A 20441-nucleotide genomic window follows, 5' to 3' on the forward strand; every position below is an offset into this window, starting at 1 on the left:
GTCAGCTGACCACTTCTTCTTCTTTGTTTACATTTTTTTTGCTTGTAGTAATAAAAAACAATACACCGCCCTCTACTGGAAATTAGGGGTTACCATATCCCAAAAGTACTATCAAATAGAGCAGAGAAAAACGTTATTATTCATAAAATAATTTAAAACACCTGAAAGCCATGTGCTCCTTGTTTAAAAGTACAGATAAGTCACCAGAAAATGACTTTGACAGAAATAAAATTCACCTTTTACAATATTGCTGAAGTCTTAAAGGATCTGATATTTGCTGTTATTGAGTATCAAAAGTAATTTATGATATTGAATGTGCGAAAATGAGAGTTCAAGTTATTGCTAGCCTTATACAGATTATTATTTACTGTAGTACATGAAAGATTACTGGGGCAATCTTATTTTAATGATTTATTTGCAGAAATTACATTTTTTGCACTCTCAATCATAATCTTCATATATAATTGCAGATAGATATTATACCCAAAATATGCTTATATAGATGCATGTCAAATCGTTTTTAAAGACCAAAACCACTCAATACCAGTTTATTCTATATCTCAATTTCAATCTCAAAATTTTGTTTTTGTTTTTGTGTTTTTATGTTTGCACAAATGAACCAGATATAGAAGCCAGATATCCAGACAAGAGAGAAAATGTGAAGTGTTTTTCAACCCCAGGAGTTCATCTTAAACTTTTAAAATTTCAAACATAGGCTAACTCTTAAATCGTCCTTTACTTTGAAAAATAATTGGCCCACCTCATTATAATGGAGAAAGGATCATGAATTTTCCGCCAGTCATTCAGGAAGGCTCCAGAAAAAAATATTTCTAGCTTTTTTAAAGAGGAGGTCAAACCCCAGTTACCTCCCTTCTCTGATATATTTACATTTTCCATTATTTTTCTGAGAGCAAACAGCATAGGTTAAACATTAGGTATCTTTACTGTATTTAGTTTTAATATGTCTCCACTTCTGATTGACATGTTTGCTGTCTTTATGTGCACAATTGTTCTTTTTGGATATATTACCAGAAAAACCCGGGATATTTCTCCAATAAACAGCAGCCGGCAGGAGCGCAACTAATCCTTTTACTTCACCGCGTCCAGCCAACGGCTCGTAAATTCTCGCGATGGTTAGATCAATTTCCTTAACTCTACTATGACATATCGCGATATGTCAGAAGCGTTACCCCATTTTCCAGCTGTCCCTCAGTCGGTCGGGATTTCAGAACCACAGGAGAATCACCGGAAAGGGTTTTGCTGATAAAACAGCATATTTTGGGAGGAGATACCGCATTATATGGCTACATAAACACGCAACGAGCTACTTTATCCCTTATTTCACGATGGAAACTGAACTATGAGGTAAGGGCAGAGTGTAGTATGTGTGGTGTGGAAGAATGTCCCTGAGCGGGCTGACGTTAGCTTCTCACTGGTTAGCCTGCTAGTTAGCTGCAGTGATAACTGTACATACGTTAGCGGGGCTAGTTGGTCATTTTTACCCGGTGAAGCTTGCTCTTGTCAACCTACAACTGTGATATTAACCTGTTTAGAAGGTGGCTAGTATCTGTTTGTGTTACAAGACAAGGGCGACAAAAACTGGAGGACGATGCCATCCAGCTGCTAGTAACAGTTAGCAAGTATGCTAATGTTAAATCACTGCATCTGCACTGCCAGCCTGTGACTTAACGTTAACGGGTGTTAAGGTTAGCTTTGGTGGTAACCGGGTCGATTGAGAGAAAGATGATGAAACAAAAATGTAGCACTCAGTACTGAGGCACACAGTGACTGTCATGGGTGGAGGGTTTCTCAGTTAGCCTAGCATTTGCTAACATTAAAACCTGATGTTGGTTCCCAGCTGCACATCTGTCCAGTCAAAACAACCTCTCAAGGTGTCATATTATCTGTTTGACATGCTCTGGGTCATTGGGCGAAGCACCTCATCATAGGCGAGTCCGCTGAAATAATGCAGGAAGTGAAGATGAATTGACCAACATACCTTTCCTGTAATAGTAAACGCTGTTTCTACACTTATGCTGCATTACTTAGTATGTAACATCAGCGTTTTTATTGACCTTGATTGGGCTTACTAAGCAGGACAAGTTGGGATCAGTTTCCATGGTAACGCGGATGTTGATAGATCTTTTTAAAGGGTCACAACCGCGTTGATAGTTGATATAAATACGTTTTTTTAGAGACCTTAGGCTACCATGCAAGACTAATGAGTGATGTTATACGCAATCGTTTTTGGGAGGATCAGAAAAAGAAAAAAAAACAGGTCACACCCTAGTCACCAAAATCCTCAAAGTAAAAGAGCTACCCTATATAGGCATTTCACCATGTTTTGTCTATGAGTCGACTGATACTGGTTTATCAAGGGCGATACCGATTATTAGTAGTTAATGAGACCTATAACCGTTATGTGGAATCGATATGTATTTTCAATAAAAATGAAAATGTATCTGTCAATATTTAGAAATTTGGATTATAACAAACTCCAACACAAAACTTTGTAACTTTGTAAATATCCAATTGAAAAACGTGAAAAATGTCAGTGAATGCCAAGATATTGTTTTCAAAATTATAGAAAAAGCAGTTACTATTCACATTTAAGATTCCTCAGTCTCAGAATAGTTGCAACCTTTGCCATATTAAACAACAGTAGCAATTAATCCCCTTTGAAAATGTTGCCAATCAATTTTCCATCCATTGACTGATTGATTAATCAGTGGATTGTTTCAGCCTCTAATCTAGTAAAACCCTCTGATGAACGAAGGGCGGGTCCACAACTGCAAATTGTCAGTCTCATGCAGAACTCCTGCTATTGTTAGCAGGGGTGGGTGTGTTAACCACAGGAGATGCTCATGACAAGAAACAACAAACGGATGCAGCATGCAAATGTGTTTTTGCACAAAATTGTCTGATAGTAATCAATACTGGTGCATGATCAAAGCATCACTGAGTTTTTTTTTTAATCTACATGGTAGGCAAACAGAATTTAGCAGTGTCTGCACTTTAACTCATTGGACATGGTGTTTTCATCTCCAAGTCTCTAACCTCTGGAAATTTTCAAACCTGGACACAATTTTTTTTTCTTGTTTTGGGGTTTTAGTGACAAAGGGGGAAAACAATTTTTAAACTGGCTGGTACTGAGAGAGAAACAGCCGACAGTGTAACCACCGAGGGCAAATATGCACTGCCAATTTATTTTAAATGTTTATTTTTGACACTGATACACTCAGATTGTTTTAATAAGTGTCCATCAACGCTATGGATATGATCCCAACAGAGAGACATTTTTGTTAACCTGCAGCTTTATTGATTTTTAAGCTGTACTTTGATATGAAAATTGACGATATCAAAGCATGTACATTTGCTCATCTATGGTATTGAAAAAATGCAGCTGAACAGAGAATCTCACATGTAGTTGTTTCCAAAATGGAGATATTACACATGCTTTTGCTTCGAAAAGATTGTTTCAATTATAGTGATAAAATATTTAACTAAAAAGTCCTTCTGTTTTCAATCATATAAGGGTTTTTTTTTTGTAATTGATAGTGAAATCTGTAGTCTTAATGTGTCATTATGATGTAACAATCAGTGACAATAGTTTATTCAATACTAACTAAAGGAGACAGACTAATACGTATGGTGGTACATTACAAAGATATTGAATATACGAAGGAGATGGGCTGTATGTGTCACCTGTGATTTGTGCCTGGTCCTTTGTGGTTTGCTGCCTCATCAGCTTTTGTTGCTACACCCAACTACGTAAATCAAACAAGTGTTTTGTAAGTTTAACTTCTCCATCTGAATGTTTGTACCAGGAAAGCACACCACATTCAATAATTAAGCTTTTATTTTTTTTTGTTATCAGTGCTGTTTTATATCTCTGAATAGTAATGTTGGTATTCACAAAAACTGGTATCTCACAGTCCTTTTTATAAAGTTCAAAAGTTCACCTGCGTGCACCAAACTTTTCAGCAGAGTTCAGCCGAGTCTGGGAGGGTGTCTTTGTATTCTTGCTTCAAATAACCTATAAATCACAACCACATAATGCGATTTGTTCCAACATATCCCGGGAGGACTGCATTCAACGTGGTGTTTCTTTCATTAAAGTCTGCAGCTTCAAAGGACAGAATTCATTTTATTAGTCACAGCAATGGAAAACCAGTGAAACATTTTAAACAGGCATGAAGTAGCCAGATGGATCAGATAGCCAACACATTTTTACAAACTAACGTGCCTCTAATATGAATTTGACAAGGGATACCATTTGGTAACTTAATGTAAAGGTCATATGGCCTCAAAGCATCTGCACAGCTATACTTACAGGTGTTTTCACTCATTTCCCAGTTAAGCTGATGTTAACAACAGTATATGTGGGAAGCTGATGCAGTATTGTCCATCATGCAATTAGCCATCATTTTATTTTGCATTGTGTTAACTGTTAAAGATAGTTTTCTTTTACCTCCAGAACAACATGTTGCAGATTCAGAAGTAATTCAGGCTGAAACTGAGTTGTTTTTCTGCTTCTTCACAGTGTTATAAATAAGTCAGAGTTTACACTGAACCTGGGTGCAAATCCCAGTTGTCTCAAATTAGTTATTTATGGTGTTTGGGACCATAAATAGAGACATTTTGAGCTTTTCATATTAATTTTTAGACCTGTTTTCTTCTTCAAAATATCTCTAAATACCTGGGACATGCATTAGCCTGATTTGATTAGTTTAAATAGAAAAAAACATCTTGACTAAAATGTCATGAATTTTTATCAACTACAATGTTTTGTGTTGACAAAAACTAGACTAAAACTATGAAAGAAAAAAATGTCGAAAATGTGACTAAAACTAATAAGCATTTTTGGCTCAAGACTAAGAGACTAAATCTGAAATCCCTGCCAAAATCAACCCTGCCTAACAAGAATCAGCTCAGCTGCCCAGACGATAATCTTTTGGGATAATGACTCTTTACTGTAATTTAAGTGCCTAATTTTGATACAAACACCATTAATAGACTGTTGTATTCCACAGTTAAACAAGATGTTGCACAGTGAATTTGTGTTGTATTGACATTTTCCTTTTAATATAAGCAAGAAAACTAAAACTTCCCAGTGCTGTGCTTCTGTTGAGCCTGTTACCATCCAAGGCATTTTGGTCCCGCTATCAGTTTTTACATTTTGATAGACAGTGTTAATGTTAGTCAGCTGGGAAGGGTGCAGGGAGCCATGAGGGAATGATGGAGTGATACAGGAGGAGTGGGGTGAGTGTCCTGTCACCTCTCATGCCTCACCAATTGACATCAGTGTGATAAGAAATGTGTGTCGAGAGAGACGCAGCGCTTATCATCAGGGTGTGTTGGGAGTCAGTGTTTGTTGGTGTGTAAGTGAGAAAGAGGGAGACTGGGGAGTGTGTGTGTTGTTGTGTATAGTGTGATAATACTGATATAAGGAGGCTGCAGTTATTAAAACCATCTGCAGTCAGCAAAATCATGAAATTAGGGCTGAATTTTATTATCAGTTAAACCTTTTGATTGTATATTTTTTCAATGTCTATTGGTAGTTAAGTCTAAATATTGAAAATGATAATAATAATGAAAATAATAATAATAATAACAATAATGCTACTTATAATAATAATAATAATGATGATGATGATGAAGAATGCCCTTTAGGATATACAGTCACAAGGTAGACGTTTATTCTTCAATTTTATTTATAAAGCCCATTATCACAAATCACAGTTTGCCTCAGAGGGCTTTACAGATGACATCCCACTGTCCTTAGACCCCACATCGACAAAGGAAAAACTCTCCCAACAAAGAAACTGTAACGGGGGAATTCGTCCTGCATTTCTGGGCCCCTTTTATTGTATGATGTTGCTATTTTCTTACTCCTGTAGACAACAGACCTAACACAATTGACATGATGTCATGTTGATTTACATTAAGTGAATGTGGCTGATATTTATGTCATTTTTCGATTCAATGGATAAGGAGATTGAATCATTCAGGAGAATCAGGCATTTTGATTTCATGTTAACTTTTAGACCCATACTTTTAGAGTGCATTCTGCACTCCAAGAGTATGGTGCAATGCATAACCGAATATGTTTCAGCAGCACTCCTAATGAATGGTACATTTTCAAAAATAGAAAATGTATTAGTGGCAGCAGATGTTTTAACCGTGGTGGTCTGCCATAAATAAATGAATGTGTGGGAACTGTATTGCCTGTTTCTCGAGAATTATCTGTTTGGCATCAACAAGTTTTTTTTCAACTCCATATGAAAATGTGTAACTAGATTTTCTGTTAGTTTTTGAGGAGTTTTGGATATTGATACTGAGTCTTTCAAGAGTGACTTGCAAATGCTCTAAGGGGCCATTTACATGGTAACAGTTCCTCCATGAAATGTTGAACTTTTGTTGTGGTTTGGCCTTTGGTTTACATGACAACAGCATTTTAGGGGCCTGAATTTGCAAACTTTTGAAACCAGAGTGTAATCTCTTGAAAACACAACTCCTTTCTTCACCGTGTAAACTGGCAATGCGTGAATCCTGTGAGAACGGTGACATCACAGCTGCACTTTGCACATACGTGTGGTGTTCTTCTTTGTAGTGTCATTACAAAGTAACACAGGCAACTAATGGCCTGGCAAGCTTACTGCAGCATTTTTGGTTGTTTTTTGTGGATTTGTAGTATGGCCGTTCTTGTCTAAACATGGTCTAAGAATCAGTCGTTCTCACCACTTTCTTACGTCTGATTTCTTATGTTGTTTTCTAGTATTTTTAAGCTACTCTGATTTATTCACAGATGCACACAGAGAAAGAGAGAGAGAGAGAGAGAGAGTGATGAAGCAATATGAGACTATTGCCATGTATTTTCTGACCATATCCAGTATTATGTTGTCCAGTGAACAGAGAGCATCACTTGGTTTGCATTTGTCCAGAATTCATCCATGGAAGAAGGGGAAGGGGGAATGTTTGAGGGTGTCAGAAAAATAAGAGGGAGGAACAAAGAGAGAGGAGAGTCTAAAGCCTAATCTGTATCGTGTTCTGAAGCTGCCTTGAGTGTGTGTGTGTGTGTGTGTGTGTGTGTGTGTGTGTGTGTGTGTGTGTGTGTGTGTGTGTGTGTGTGTGTGTGTTGCAGTAAGCGAGGCTTAAACAGGCATCTGCCACAAGCCTTGATAACAGACCAACACTCCAGTTACATCCCAATGCTCTAATTATACAGACTAATCCCACAAATACAATACATGTACGCAGGGAGAACAGAGCATAAAACCCTCCTGTTTGCACTGATGACAAAGGAAACAGATGCACGACGGCTGCAACAAACCAACTCAGATCTATAGACAGTTGACCTCTTTCCATCAAAATTTAAGTTTGCGGCTGGGTTTATGATTTATTTTGATTAAAGTAACACATTTGCATGAATTAAACAGAACCTTTGAAACAGTTAAGCAAATTAAAAGAACTAAAGTTACATTTAACTGCTAAATACTTTGTGGTGGACATGTATGTCAGGAGCATGAGTCAGTTTATCTTTTCACGCTCAAAATTTTTCCTGGCTGCTTCTACATTTTGTCACAGAGGGTGTGATCATTCTTGCTGTTAGTTTGCACTGAGGTATTGTGGTAAACTAGAGCTCGTAAACAGAATTCACTTTGATTTACAAGCAGCTTTTTTGCAGGTCAGAGTTTTGGCTACGTGACATCTTACTTGATTTTTTGCAGCATATGACATAAAAGTCTTTCTTTTTCCAATTCCTCTTACTTTACTCAAGGATAAGACTGTTCACTCCACTGCATTGTAATGGAGAAATAGCTGCATAAGAGCCTCATAAATAGTCAGTTCAGATCATTTTCTTACCAGACTAACATGCTTTTAAGGTGCCTCTGGAGTTTGAACAATTCATAAGAGAAAAAAAGGAAGAAATACTTTAGAATTTGTCAAAATAATGCAAAAACAGTTCACCATAGTTCACCAGCAGTTTTAGTGCTCCTGTTTCGATGAGAGTAGGACAAAATCTACTGTAGTTGCTCAACTGCTTCAATATTTTCTCAGTGGCAGCCGTGAAAGTGTGTGTGTCTGTGTGTGTTTGTGTAGGGTGGGCTTTGTTCGTCTGACCTAGTTAAGCTGGTTACTTTGTCCTCCCACTCTGATGATAATGGGACACACACACACACACACACACATACGCACTCCCGCACCCTTCAATAGGCCAAGCAAAGAAATGTCCACAGCAAAAATGTCCACAGAAATGTCTGAGTGACTGTTTCTGCAAAGAGACATTGCAGCTGAATTCTGTGATCGCTATGAACCAAATTCCACCCACCTCCGTTACATTGTGGGGGTGGCAAAAGTCTCAGAAGTGTATTTCTTAGAATCTTATTAAATTGACCCTCCAACAGAGTTTCTCCTCATCCCCTAGTCAGAAAAACAGATTTTTATTTACGCCACACTGGGGGAAAAAGTCAGCAACCCACACATCCACTCACACACCCTCGCTACGTCCTTGCCTGTTGCAATGTGTGTCACATTATTATTATGGGTTGTCTGCTGGCCACGGAGATACAGCGGAGGGAAGCAGGTCTGGATCTGATTAGCATACCTCAACTAGGGCAGAGGTACATTATACACATATACATAGATGTGTTATTGTTAGGTTTTTTTGTATTATTTTTTGAAAGAGAGAGAGATAAACCTCGAAAACATGTTTTTAGCTTTGAAATGACTCACTTTAATCTGAAACAGTCAATCCTGTTTGAAATTCCATGACTTTTTCAGGCTTTCCTGGCTACAGGAACCCTTTTCCACACAGATGGCACAACCTCCTACCTCCGAAAATTATATAGAAATTTTCTTCTTTTTCCTCATCAATTTTGCTGTTGTAATAAAGATAATAATAATAATAATAATAATAATAATAATAATAATAATAATAATAGTCGATTATTATTATTATTATCATTATTATATTATTATTATTACAGCAGTTACATTGTGGAGTTTGCAGTATTTTTTATATAATTTTCTGAAGTAGGTGGTTTTTCAATACATATAGACAGGGTTCCCACAGTCATGGATAGCCTGGAAAAGTCATGGAATTTCACAATCATATTTTCCAGGCCTGGAGAAGTCATGGAATTAGTGAAAAAACATTGACAGTTTTGGAAAATTAATGGATTTTTTTTGTAAATTTATTACACTAATCTTCTGTGGATAATCTTCCTCATAAAGTAACATGATGGCATAATTATTTTCTGCAGCTGTCGACATAGCATAGCTCTAACGTGTCAATGTGTGATTTCGGTTAAACATCATGTACCTTTCTCAATTGAAGTTCTGAAATTTTGTTCATGAAAATGTGTGGGAACCCTGTATAGACTAGTCTTCCAACAAACTTAGTATGCTTTTGGAGATCCCTTGATTTTCATGTCTTTTTTAAAATCAATTTTCCAGTATGTATTCACTGAAAGAAAGAAAACACTGGCTTTACAAAAGAACCCAGTGGAGCTTTTTTACAGGCCAATTGTAGAGAACTGGTGTTCACTGTGGTCAGCTCCCAAGTGAGAATGTGTGTAAATGAGTGAGTGTGAAGCAGAGTGGTTTTGAAAACAAGCAAGTATGCTCAGGCCGCCTGCCCTGCATAAATAAAGGTTTGCTGCCCTGTTGACATTCAGCAGCATGGCTGACATGGTCCAGTCCCCTGTGTACTGGGACTAGCCTGAATACCAGCTGACAACAGCAGATTGATGCAGAGCTCTTGAAATTTTGCATGTAAACTCTTTACACGTTTAAGTCCTACTGTTTTATTTGCTCTGTGATCCATCATTGCATCAGAAGAGTACTTTAAGGCACAGGAACCGTAATGGCTCACTGAGCAACTTAAAATTCACGACTTCAGCATCAAAGGACGGCAGAGTGGAAAATTAACTCCAGACTCACGCTGGAAAATCGTTTCCTCTGACTGAGTTTGTCTACTGTATCAGCACCTCTGGCCGGTGATCAGACATTATTTGGTCCTTTTAAGATGCTTTAAAGCATCTAGTTGGATTGCTGACCTTGGTGACTGAAGCTGGCCCCTACAAAGAAACAAAAGCAACTCTTTGGCTCACCAGTGAAATGTTTTGAATGTGACATGGTCATACGGCTAAATTATTGAGGAATTAAATATTAAATGAGATTGATCAGATAAACACTTCATCTCTGTCTCTACATGTTTTGTTTCAGGTGTTGTGTAGTGCAGAAGACTGAGTGAACCATGGCACAGTTCCCGACCACATTCACAGGTTCGTATGTGTAACGGGCATGAAATATGGAAAGCTGATGTTTATAATTTCCTCTCAGTGTTGATGGCAAAGAGTCAAGAGCAAGATGGCAGCACATTTCTCCATTAACTCACTGCAATATTCCATTAGTGCATTAGAAGAGGTGAAGACATGAATCCACTTTAACTTTTTATTACGAGTTTTACTTCCATGTCTGAGAATCTCCCCCAAGATCATTTATCAAGCTAATTGGCGAGCACATTGAGTCTACTTCAAGAAAAATATGAATAAAGTCACATGACAACAAGAAATTGCTGTAACATGAGTGTAGTGCAATGCCAACAAGGGGCAAACCAGCAGATGTAGCAGCTATCACAATACTAACCTCTGAATGAAATCTGTGGTCAGTTCTGCCAGTGAGAGACTTGAGGCAGGCAGACATTCAGGAGGAAGACGAACAGATGGAACAACGACAGATTGACAAAAACTTAAAAAGCCACACCGTGTGAGATCTGTCAGACAATAAACAGATTTGTAACTGTTTGAGCATATTGAATACTTGACTCTGTGCTCAATGAGGACTAGTTACCCAAACCACTGTTCATCAGTGGCAGACATTCATCAAAAAACAAATGATGCTCATCAAGGGCATAACTGCTAATGTCCTATACTAAAAAAACATGTTGATACTGTCAAGATCTTGGACAGGTACAGACACAATGTAAATATATGTGATTTTACAGTTATGTTTTCAGGTTGTCAGTCTGTCCCACTCTTGTGCAAGCGATATGTCAAGCATGCCTTTAGGGAATTTTGTCGGACGTTGATGTGGCCTTTTCTGTCTTTCTGCAGACTCTTGCATCAGTTGGTTTTTATTTTTAAGAGTCTACTTGGACCGGTTCCTTCTTATTTGTGTGCATACATCTGTAAAAACCAAAATCAATATGGCCTGCACTCACACAATATTCTCTTGATGTTGGTCCCTAAGGTTCACACAGAAATTGGCAAAAAAAAGCTTTTAAATATGCCTCCTCTTTCTTGGAATAACTTATAGAAGGACCCGAAATTGTCTGAGCTGATTACTATTGGGAAACTAAAGAAAATAGCACTCTTAGTTTACGTGATTGTTACTATTATTGTCACTAAAATCGATTTGCACAGAAAATCATTTTGACTGTTTTGTGTTGTATTTTAACTGTGGGTTGTGCTTGCTCTTTGCAATGTGTGACAGAGGTATTTGTATGCTTTTTGTTCATTTTTGTAAAAATGTTTTATGCTACCCTCTTGGCCAGGTTGCTTTTGAAAAAGATTTTTTTTATACTCACTGATGAACTGATTAGATTTTTGTGGCCATAGGTCAAAGTTCAAGGTCACTGTTACCTCCTGTGTTTCATTCTTGTGAATACAATATCTCAAGAATGCTTTGAGGGTAAAGCTTCAAATTTGGCACAAACGTCCACTTGGACTCAAGAATGAACAGATTAGAATTTAGTGATCAAATGTCAAGGTCACCGTGACCTCACAAAACATGTTTTTTGCTAAAACTGAAGAACTTATATGCTAATTATAATTGTACAGATCTTCTTTGGTACTGGGGGGAAGCTTCCATGTTCTCACAGACATGGATGTAAACTGTAACTGCATCCTGACCGGTTCACGGAGGGACACGACAGTGAGGCAGTAATTCGATCATTGAAGAACATAGTAGCTGAAATCCAGGATTCTCACGTAAAGAATAAGCATTTTTTTCAACGACAGCTAACAGGGAGTCAAAGGAAATGATGCTTCCGTCAGCAGCAGCTGTTCTTGCATTAAAAAATGACTCGGCATGATTCACTTAACATGGAAATTGTCAGTGAATGGTAAAGGAAGGAACTACGAGGAACCACTGCTCTGATTGATTCCTGACTGATTGTGACGTGAAATCTAATTTAACTGCTAAGAAAAATGCAAGGGAGTGGAAGCCGGGCTATTAGAAAAGCAGAGAAGCACAAAGACGAGCTAATTATTGAGTAAGGCTACTGAATCACCCCTGTCAGCCAGTGATGAGTCTCCTAAATTCACTTGTTACTGACTCATAGACTAACTTCCCTTGTATTAAGCTTTCTTAGCAAAGACAGTGTTCTCTGACTCTTAGTTTCTCGTCCATTCATCCATTATTACTTTCCTCATCAGTCAGTACGTTAAATGCATAGTTAAGGCTATTTAATTGGACTGTCCTTGTCTCAGTTTACAAGCACTGAGGGAGAATCCATTTATAGGCAGAAATATGTCCGACTCCACCACAGCTAATGGAGAGATACCCCCTTTCAGTTAGTTGCCATAGACCTATATTATTGATGCAGTTTATGGTATACAGAATCACAATCACAACTGCTTATTTACAATAATAAGGGGCCAAAACTGCCGTTTCATGCATATAATCAAGCGGCGCTGAGCAAACCCTGCCTTCATTGATTAGTTTTAGTCCACCTAAAAAAAATCAATATCAGTTTAAGTAGCATCTATATTTAGAATATTTTCACCACTTTACCTTACCTTACCTTAAAACCCCGGACTCCGTTGAGAAAACAGTCATTTTACTTCACTGAACGGCTGAGTTGCTTATTTACTGCTGCCTCCATCAGCTGTTGTGTAAGGTAAAAAGGAGTAAATATTCAAATATAGTGTAAACTTGAACTGGAATTGATTTTGTTTTTTGTTTTTTTTAGGTGGACTATGTTTTGCTGCGGCAAAAATTAAATTAAAAAAATACTACCATTTCAAGTTGTATGTCTCTCGCCTGAGCCAAAATTCAAAACACAAGTCCCCCTTCAGCGCTTACATTTTTTTAATGGCGACTAGGGGCACACGCAGAACACCAAGTCCAGTGAAAGTCAGACTACTACTAGGTCAGACTATGTCGCACAATCATGTTTACATGTATTTTAAAAGTTATAGTCGAGCACAATAATTTGACTTTTCCTAACTTAATGTAAACGTACAGAATCTCTGAGTTGACACTCTTTCTTCAGTGTCACTTAACAGGAATCTTCTAACAGGAACTGAAACTTATGACTAACGCATTCTTCTCATACTTCTCTTTTTTCCCCCCTCTGTCTTTGTGTGTGTGTGTTTGTTTCTTTTGTGGGTTAGGTCCAGATGTGTTTCTGATCTCGGTGGATGAGAGAGCCAAACATGATCAGCAGTTTCTCAGCCTCTCTCCCACTGCCGGGGGTTACATCACAGGTAACAGTCCCACTCTCTCTGCGTCTGCGTATCCGACACCGCACACACTCTGTAGAGTAAGGGTAAGCGGAGATGAGGCCATGAACAAGGGCAGAGTCATTTAAGGTCAGCACTTAAATGTGCACAGCTGAAAACAGAATCTAATGTAAGAAAACTACATTTAAATGAGAAAAACATATTTGAAATTACAACTAAAAGTTACATTTTATGTTAGAAATCAAATCATTGCCTCACAAATTAAATTGTTCTCCATCAGTCATACAACAAATCTATTGTTGGAATTAGGCAGCTCAGTAAAACTTAAAAATGTACATTATGCTTTTAAAAACATGATCTCTATGGGTATGTTGTGGTATTAGAAATCTTATCTAATTATTGACAATAAATTTAATAAAAGGGGCGATAATGTCCATCACAATTTCCCAGAGCACAAGATCATATTTATCAATTCCTTGTTTTGTCTAACCGGCCGTCCAAAAAGTAAATATAAGCTGTGTTGGCATCATTGAAATTATGTATTGCCTCAGAGAAAGTGCAATAAAGAAACATTTTAAATGTCTGTCAGTGTCCTAAGAGCTGAAGAGGAGATCCAGTATTTATCGTTTTTTTTAATGGGCTTTAGGTTCCTTTATGGTGTCTAAAGTTGCCTTTTTTTTGTCTGTCAAGGTGACCAAGCGAGGAACTTCTTCCTTCAGTCAGGATTGCCCCCTCCCATCCTGGCCCAAATCTGGTGAGTCACTTAGTCAGGAAGTCTCTAAAAGCTCACAGACTGACAGTCAATCATTTCATTACTTTGAAAAATGACATTATGATGAAGTTGCATTGTTCACACCTTTTCTTTTTAAGGTTTCAACATCATTCTTTGTGTGTCACAGTGCATTATCTTTTAACTTCTTCTGTGCATCTTTTAAGGGCCCTGGCTGATATGAACGGCGATGGGCGTATGGACATTCATGAGTTCTCCATCGCCATGAAACTCATCAAACTGAAACTCCAGGGTCACCCTCTGCCCCCCGCGCTCCCTCCCAGTATGAAACAACCCCCACTGACTTTACCCCCACAGACCGGCTTTGGTAAGACACACACAATCACACAATATACTGTGTATGTGAAATAAATGTTTTGTATTTATTAGTGGTTTTCTGTCAATTTTCTTCGATTTGTTAAACCCTGTGAAACCTGAAACGACATCACCTCTCGACATCAACTCTCTTCTTGTGCCTTTGACATGTATATAAACCTTTGAACCCTGAGCAAATTGGTGTGACTTCTTTCAAAAAATGGAGAAGTCAGTGAGCAACTTGGTAAGAAATGCTCCACAAATTGTAAGAAGGTAATTTTCTTGTAGTTTCTACTAATTTTTTGCTGTTGTTTCTTCTCATGTTGCTCATTACTTCCCATGTTTTTGAAAGAAATTGAGCTGATTTGCATAGGTTTCAGGGGGTTAATAAAATCGAACTTCCAAAACATCTGCCTTTAGAGCAAGTTTAAGCTGTAAGACAAAATAATAACAATGATAATTTTAATGTAATCTTTCTTTTGTGCTGACTTAGTTAAAAAAAAAAAAACTGCACAGTTTTGTGTAATAACAAAGATATAATCTTTTGCTATGAGTTTATGTGTCAGCTACTTTTCATCAAGCGGTAAAACTCTATGTACTGGTAGAACACTGCAGATGTATTTGATAAGGATGATGTCATTCTTTGTTTTCCAAAGGTCATTGAGGAAATGCTTGCTCACTCTCATTCAGTCTTTTGAACCTTAAGGGGTGATCAATAAAGTCATACTGCAAAAACAGTAAATAGTCATAATGTTCCTCTCCATCGGCTTGCACTGTAGCTCTCACACCCCATTAACTACTATGAAAAAATCTCTAATTCAGCACTAAAAATTGATCTCTCTTTCTCTCATGCAGCTTTTTAAATATACTATGCATGTGTCTTATAATAATGTCTGTGCTGCACATCTGTTTTTCTCCAGGCATGCCCCCCATGCCTCCCATTGCAGCTCCTCTGCCAGGCGTGCCTCCTCTTCCCCTGCCTCCTCTTCCTGTCGGAGTATCTCCCCCACTCGTCTCGTCTGCCCCTCCTCCTCTCCCTCCACCCATCGCCAACGGAGCTCCACCAACAGGCATCATGCAGCCCATCTCAGGCTTCTCCCACCCAGGTAACACACTGCAGCAGCTCAGGGAACGGGGTGTGTAGAAATGTTTGCATAGCAGCTGTAGTCATGGGCAAAGGTCTCAGCTCTACACACAAAATACACATTCATATTTACAGCAGTAAGTAGCAGGTCACTGTTCTGTAGGGGTGTAACGATCCATCGATCTGCATAGACATATCAATTAAATGAGCAAAGATCCTGTATCATCGATGCAAAGTGAAAACATCGATTCATATCATCTTTCAGATGCACCTTTATTTTGTACTTCTGTGTCACCGTCACACAGTTTCAGGCAGATGATGGTGAGCAGCCAAGAGAAAGACGACAACACTATTTACTCAGGAATAAATCACCAGTGTGGGTGTTTACAGGGTTAACAGACAGAGCACAGAGAGCACGGACATCCTTCACATTACATCATTTTCAGAGAAACTTGGGGTAAACAGACAGAGCACATGCCATATGTAAACAAAAGCCGCACTTACACAACATACATGCCAGGCTCCTCACTTCACTAAACTTATGCGACACCAACATTAGCTGCTCTGTTTCAATAATGTTCATCTCTGTTCTTGCATACTGAAATTCGCCCGTGCTGTTCTGTTGGGAGATGCAGTGACTTAAACCAACGCTAATTAAGAGAAAGCATAAATAATACATGTAAACTGGTGAGGTTATGAGTAAAGGAAGGAAAAGTAATTTATGCAATGTAAAATGCCCTAGGCTTATGCTATTAATTTCAGCATGTTGTATATGTGGAGGAAACATGACTTACAAAAGACAGTTGTTTTGTCTATGATCCTTGACAGTTACGATTGAGCTGAGTATTATACTTTTGTTTAAAGATCTTGTTGTTAATCCACATTTTGAGGTTGTTGGGAGAAGTCTGTTTTCAAGTCAGATAGCCTTAAAATTTTGGGGAAATGATCATGGTTTGAGTTAAAATGAAAACATTTTTTCCAGAATGAACAAGTTTTATTTATTTCCAACTATATATCTGTTGTTTTTATTTTCTCTGGCAAAAACAAAAGAAAAGGGGGTGGCAGCTTCCTCTGTAACCGACTGTGTGAAACGAGCATATAATAACGGCTCATGTCGATCGCCAGCCCCTAAATCAAAAGGAATCGAAATTGTGTTGTGGCAGATTTTGTGATATCGGCAAATATTATATCGTTGTCCAAAGCATTAATATAATATCATATCGTATCATGGTGAAACCAGTGAGTTACACCCCTGCTGTTTTGTAGTGAAGTTGGCAACAGGTTTGATGATGAGGCATCAAATCTTGCCACGAGGCAGGTTTAGCAGCTTTGAGTTTGTTGCTGAGTGACTGAATTCAATGTCACAGAATAACAGAATTACTTAAAATGACATGAAATGAAATGCTTGTATATGCTGTTTGCAGTTAAAAGAACGAGCTGAGTGTCTGACCACGGCCTTAAACTAAAGTGTGCTCTTCTCTGTCTCTGTCAGCTCCCTCCGTCAACAAGTCTTCTTCATTTAATCGTCCCAGTGCAAAGCTGCAGAAGGGGTCATCCTTGGACGCTGCTAGGTAGGCTACATAAACAGATGTATTTTCACCAGTTTTCTTCATAGCGATCAACGAAAATTGGTCCAAAAATTGATCTTTTTCATAGTTTCTCCAAATATCTTGACAAGCTGTTAGCTTACCTTTAACCTGTTACTGAATTTGTCTTTTGTCCTAATTTCATCAAGTTATAGGTTGTAAACACTTGAGGAGCTTAGCGGTCGTCATTATATGAGCTTATATTTCTCTGTGGGTCTAGTAGAGTCCCCTCACCTGTTCTTTGTCTTCTGTGACTCGTCCCAGTGGTCCGCCTCCCTCTGACTGGGCCGTCCCTCAGTCCTCCCGTCTGAAGTACAGACAGCTTTTTAACTCCCATGACAAAATGATGAGTGGACACCTCACAGGTACTCATAGACACTAACATGACATCATTTCTTATCATTTTTCTGTCATGTTTGTCCACTGCATTAAATGACTTTGGTGATGTCTGTCTCTCTCTCTCAGGTCCCCAGGCTCGCACCATCCTGATGCAGTCCAGTCTTCCTCAGGGCCAGCTGGCCACGATATGGTCAGCGCACTGAAACTCAACAATTCAACATAAATCAAAATGCGAGTGCACACTTAGAAGATCTTTGAAAAACTGAATTTGTTCTTCTTTTCCCTTCAGGAGTCTATCAGATATTGACCAGGATGGAAAGCTGACAGCTGAGGAGTTTATATTAGCAATGCACCTCATAGATATGGCGATGTCAGGGTTACCGCTACCCCCTGTGTTACCACCAGATTACCTCCCACCCACATTCAGGTAAATACTTCTAAATACAGCATAGTGAAACAGCAGGTGATGTTTGTGACAAACATTCAGGTCAAATTGTGGTGAGCTGCATGAACCTGTTCTTACAAACATAAACATGTGAAAACCAAAATGTTTTTATCTGCAGTATAACATAAGTAGGAGTAACAGAATGTGTGCGACAGATTTATTTGGTGACAGCACTGACTGTGTGTATTGATCTTTTGTATTCTTTTGACTGTGTCTTAAAGGCGTGTGCGAAGTGACAGTGTTCAGTCGGATCAGAAGAGCGTCCAGGAGGAGGCAGAGGAGGAGACGGAGAGCAGCCAGGACAAGAAACTACCAGGTAATTGGTCCTTCACATTACATCATATCACTGGTCAAACTGGGATCGGACTCAGCTTTGTTATTTTCAACATAGAACAAATGCTCAGTGGGTCACTTAAACATCTCAGTCACAAAAATCTTTACAATCACAATCTGTTTGGGATTATTTTGGCCTAAAATGCCTAATTTCATGGCAGATTTTCTAGAAAATTGCAATGCTTGTTTCTGTGTTTTTATGCTCTATTGTGGAATGAAATTGCAGGATTAAGTGAAAATAGTTGCCTTTTTGGTATAATGTATTAAAAATCAAAGGCATCTTGAGCCAGTGAGAATATAACAGCTCTGTTCTGAGTTTGTAAATTATACTACAGTAACATTTCTAGTAAACATGCAGATCTAATCCAACTCACTTTGATTCTCGCATTAGATCTGGATACAGCTTCTGTTGATGTCATTTGTGTTTCACCACAACATTGCACACGGTGCAAAACAGTTTTACCCTGCTTTCGTGCAGAACATTGGGATTAACCGTGAGGTGTTCATGTCACACGTCTGAATCTTCACATCGAGATACATGATCTGATGATGTCTTGAGGACTGCTGTGATTAATAAAACTAATGAAAAACTATGATGATTGGTCAACTTTGCCTAAAAGTTGCAGTGATTGGACAGAATTGCAAGTTTTTTTACAGGGTCAATTTTGCATTAATTGTTGCGACCACAACACCGCCACATCCTGAAGGGGTTTGGTATTTAACTGGCATTTTAAAAAAAAAGGCAATCCACTTCACTTTTTACTTCCAATCTTTGTTCTAGCTACTTCACATGACGTTAATGCCAAAGGTTTTGGTAGTTGATAATAAAGCAGAATGTCCCCTTCTTTGTCCTTAAGTGAGGCCGGAAACATGGCACCATATATCACATCTTTAAACATGCTGAATCAGAGTTGCTGTGTGTTGTTTTAATATTTACTCCCTTTGTATCACCACAGTCACGTTTGAGGATAAGAAGAGGGAGAACTTTGAGCGAGGAAACCTGGAGCTGGAGAAGAGACGTCAGGCTCTGCAGGAGCAGCAGAGGAAAGAGCAGGAGAGGCTGGCTGCGCTGGAGAGAGAGGAACAGGAGAGAAAGGTAGACTTTATGTCATTTCTCATGTCCGCACTGTGAGCCCTCCAAATTTGAATTAGTCATGGCTCATGGCTTGTGTATAAAGCTGTAAAACATTTGCATTTTTAATAGCCACAGTGCATTCACTGTAGCAGCCACAATATCCCACGTCTTTGAAATGAATCAGGGAGTTATTTACCTTTACGACAGAGATGAAACTAGGAGGAAATGAAAATGCATTTGGGGTGACCTGTAACAAATAGTAGAGTTGTTTGTTCCGCCAGCTCATTTTTGTTTGTTTGTGTTTTAGGAGCGCGAGCGTCTGGAGCAGGAGAGGAGACGACAACACGAGCTAGAAAAACAGCTGGAGAGACAGAGAGAGCTGGAGAGGCAGAGAGAAGAGGAGAGGCGCAAAGAGATAGAGAGGAGAGAGGTATGAAGGAGGGAGGCAGAGAGGTGAAAGAGAAAAATGATTACCAGGTATCTGCATTTTAATAGGAGAGTTACGGTTGAGTCGATGCTTAACTGCTGCAGGCTTGTAATTACGTCTGCTGCAGACAACTTCGAAGCCTTTCACTGCCCTCTTTAAATCTCAACTCTTAGAGTAAATAACCTAATTTAAACTCTTACAGCAGATGGATTGTTTTGTATAATGAAGTGTGTAATATATGAATATCAGAATCAGAGTCAGAATCTGTTTTTAATGCCAAGTACATTTACATATAGAAGGAATTTGACTTGGTGTTTTGGTGCAAAACAATTAACATAAAGGAAGAATAAAAAGTATTGAATTTAAATAGTATAAGAGATTAAAAAAAAAATAGAAGCAATTTAGAAATCTAAAATGAAAAAACATAATATAAAGAACACAAAATGTATGTACAAAATGTGAAGTGGAGGAAGTACAGATGTGCAGAAGTTGGTTTTACAGTGCAAATATCTACAGTCTAAATAAATGAGTTAACTAACAGTGTGCATGTAAAGAAATCCGGTCCAGTGTGCGTTAATGTAACGCATAAAAACTTA

General features: G+C 38.4%; 1 protein-coding gene across 1 annotated transcript in view; it reads left to right on the forward strand.

Annotated features, from left to right (window-relative positions):
• The first annotated feature begins 1212 nt into the window (after positions 1-1212).
• The window catches only part of itsn1 (intersectin 1 (SH3 domain protein)), a 53395-nt gene continuing 34166 nt past the window's right edge, over positions 1213-20441 (forward strand). Inside the window, exons 1-13 of the mRNA XM_042501981.1 lie at positions 1213-1365; positions 10231-10289; positions 13404-13496; positions 14163-14226; positions 14409-14569; positions 15477-15662; positions 17133-17211; positions 17491-17591; positions 17692-17755; positions 17855-17992; positions 18232-18326; positions 19300-19439; positions 19726-19848. Of these exons, the coding sequence (XP_042357915.1) occupies positions 10262-10289; positions 13404-13496; positions 14163-14226; positions 14409-14569; positions 15477-15662; positions 17133-17211; positions 17491-17591; positions 17692-17755; positions 17855-17992; positions 18232-18326; positions 19300-19439; positions 19726-19848 (1272 nt within the window). The 5' untranslated portion in view covers positions 1213-1365; positions 10231-10261. The remainder of the gene's footprint in view (positions 1366-10230; positions 10290-13403; positions 13497-14162; positions 14227-14408; positions 14570-15476; positions 15663-17132; positions 17212-17490; positions 17592-17691; positions 17756-17854; positions 17993-18231; positions 18327-19299; positions 19440-19725; positions 19849-20441) is intronic.

The sequence above is a fragment of the Plectropomus leopardus genome, chromosome 15 (assembly GCF_008729295.1).
Source record: "Plectropomus leopardus isolate mb chromosome 15, YSFRI_Pleo_2.0, whole genome shotgun sequence".
In the NCBI taxonomy this organism is placed as follows: Eukaryota; Metazoa; Chordata; class Actinopteri; order Perciformes; family Serranidae; genus Plectropomus; species Plectropomus leopardus.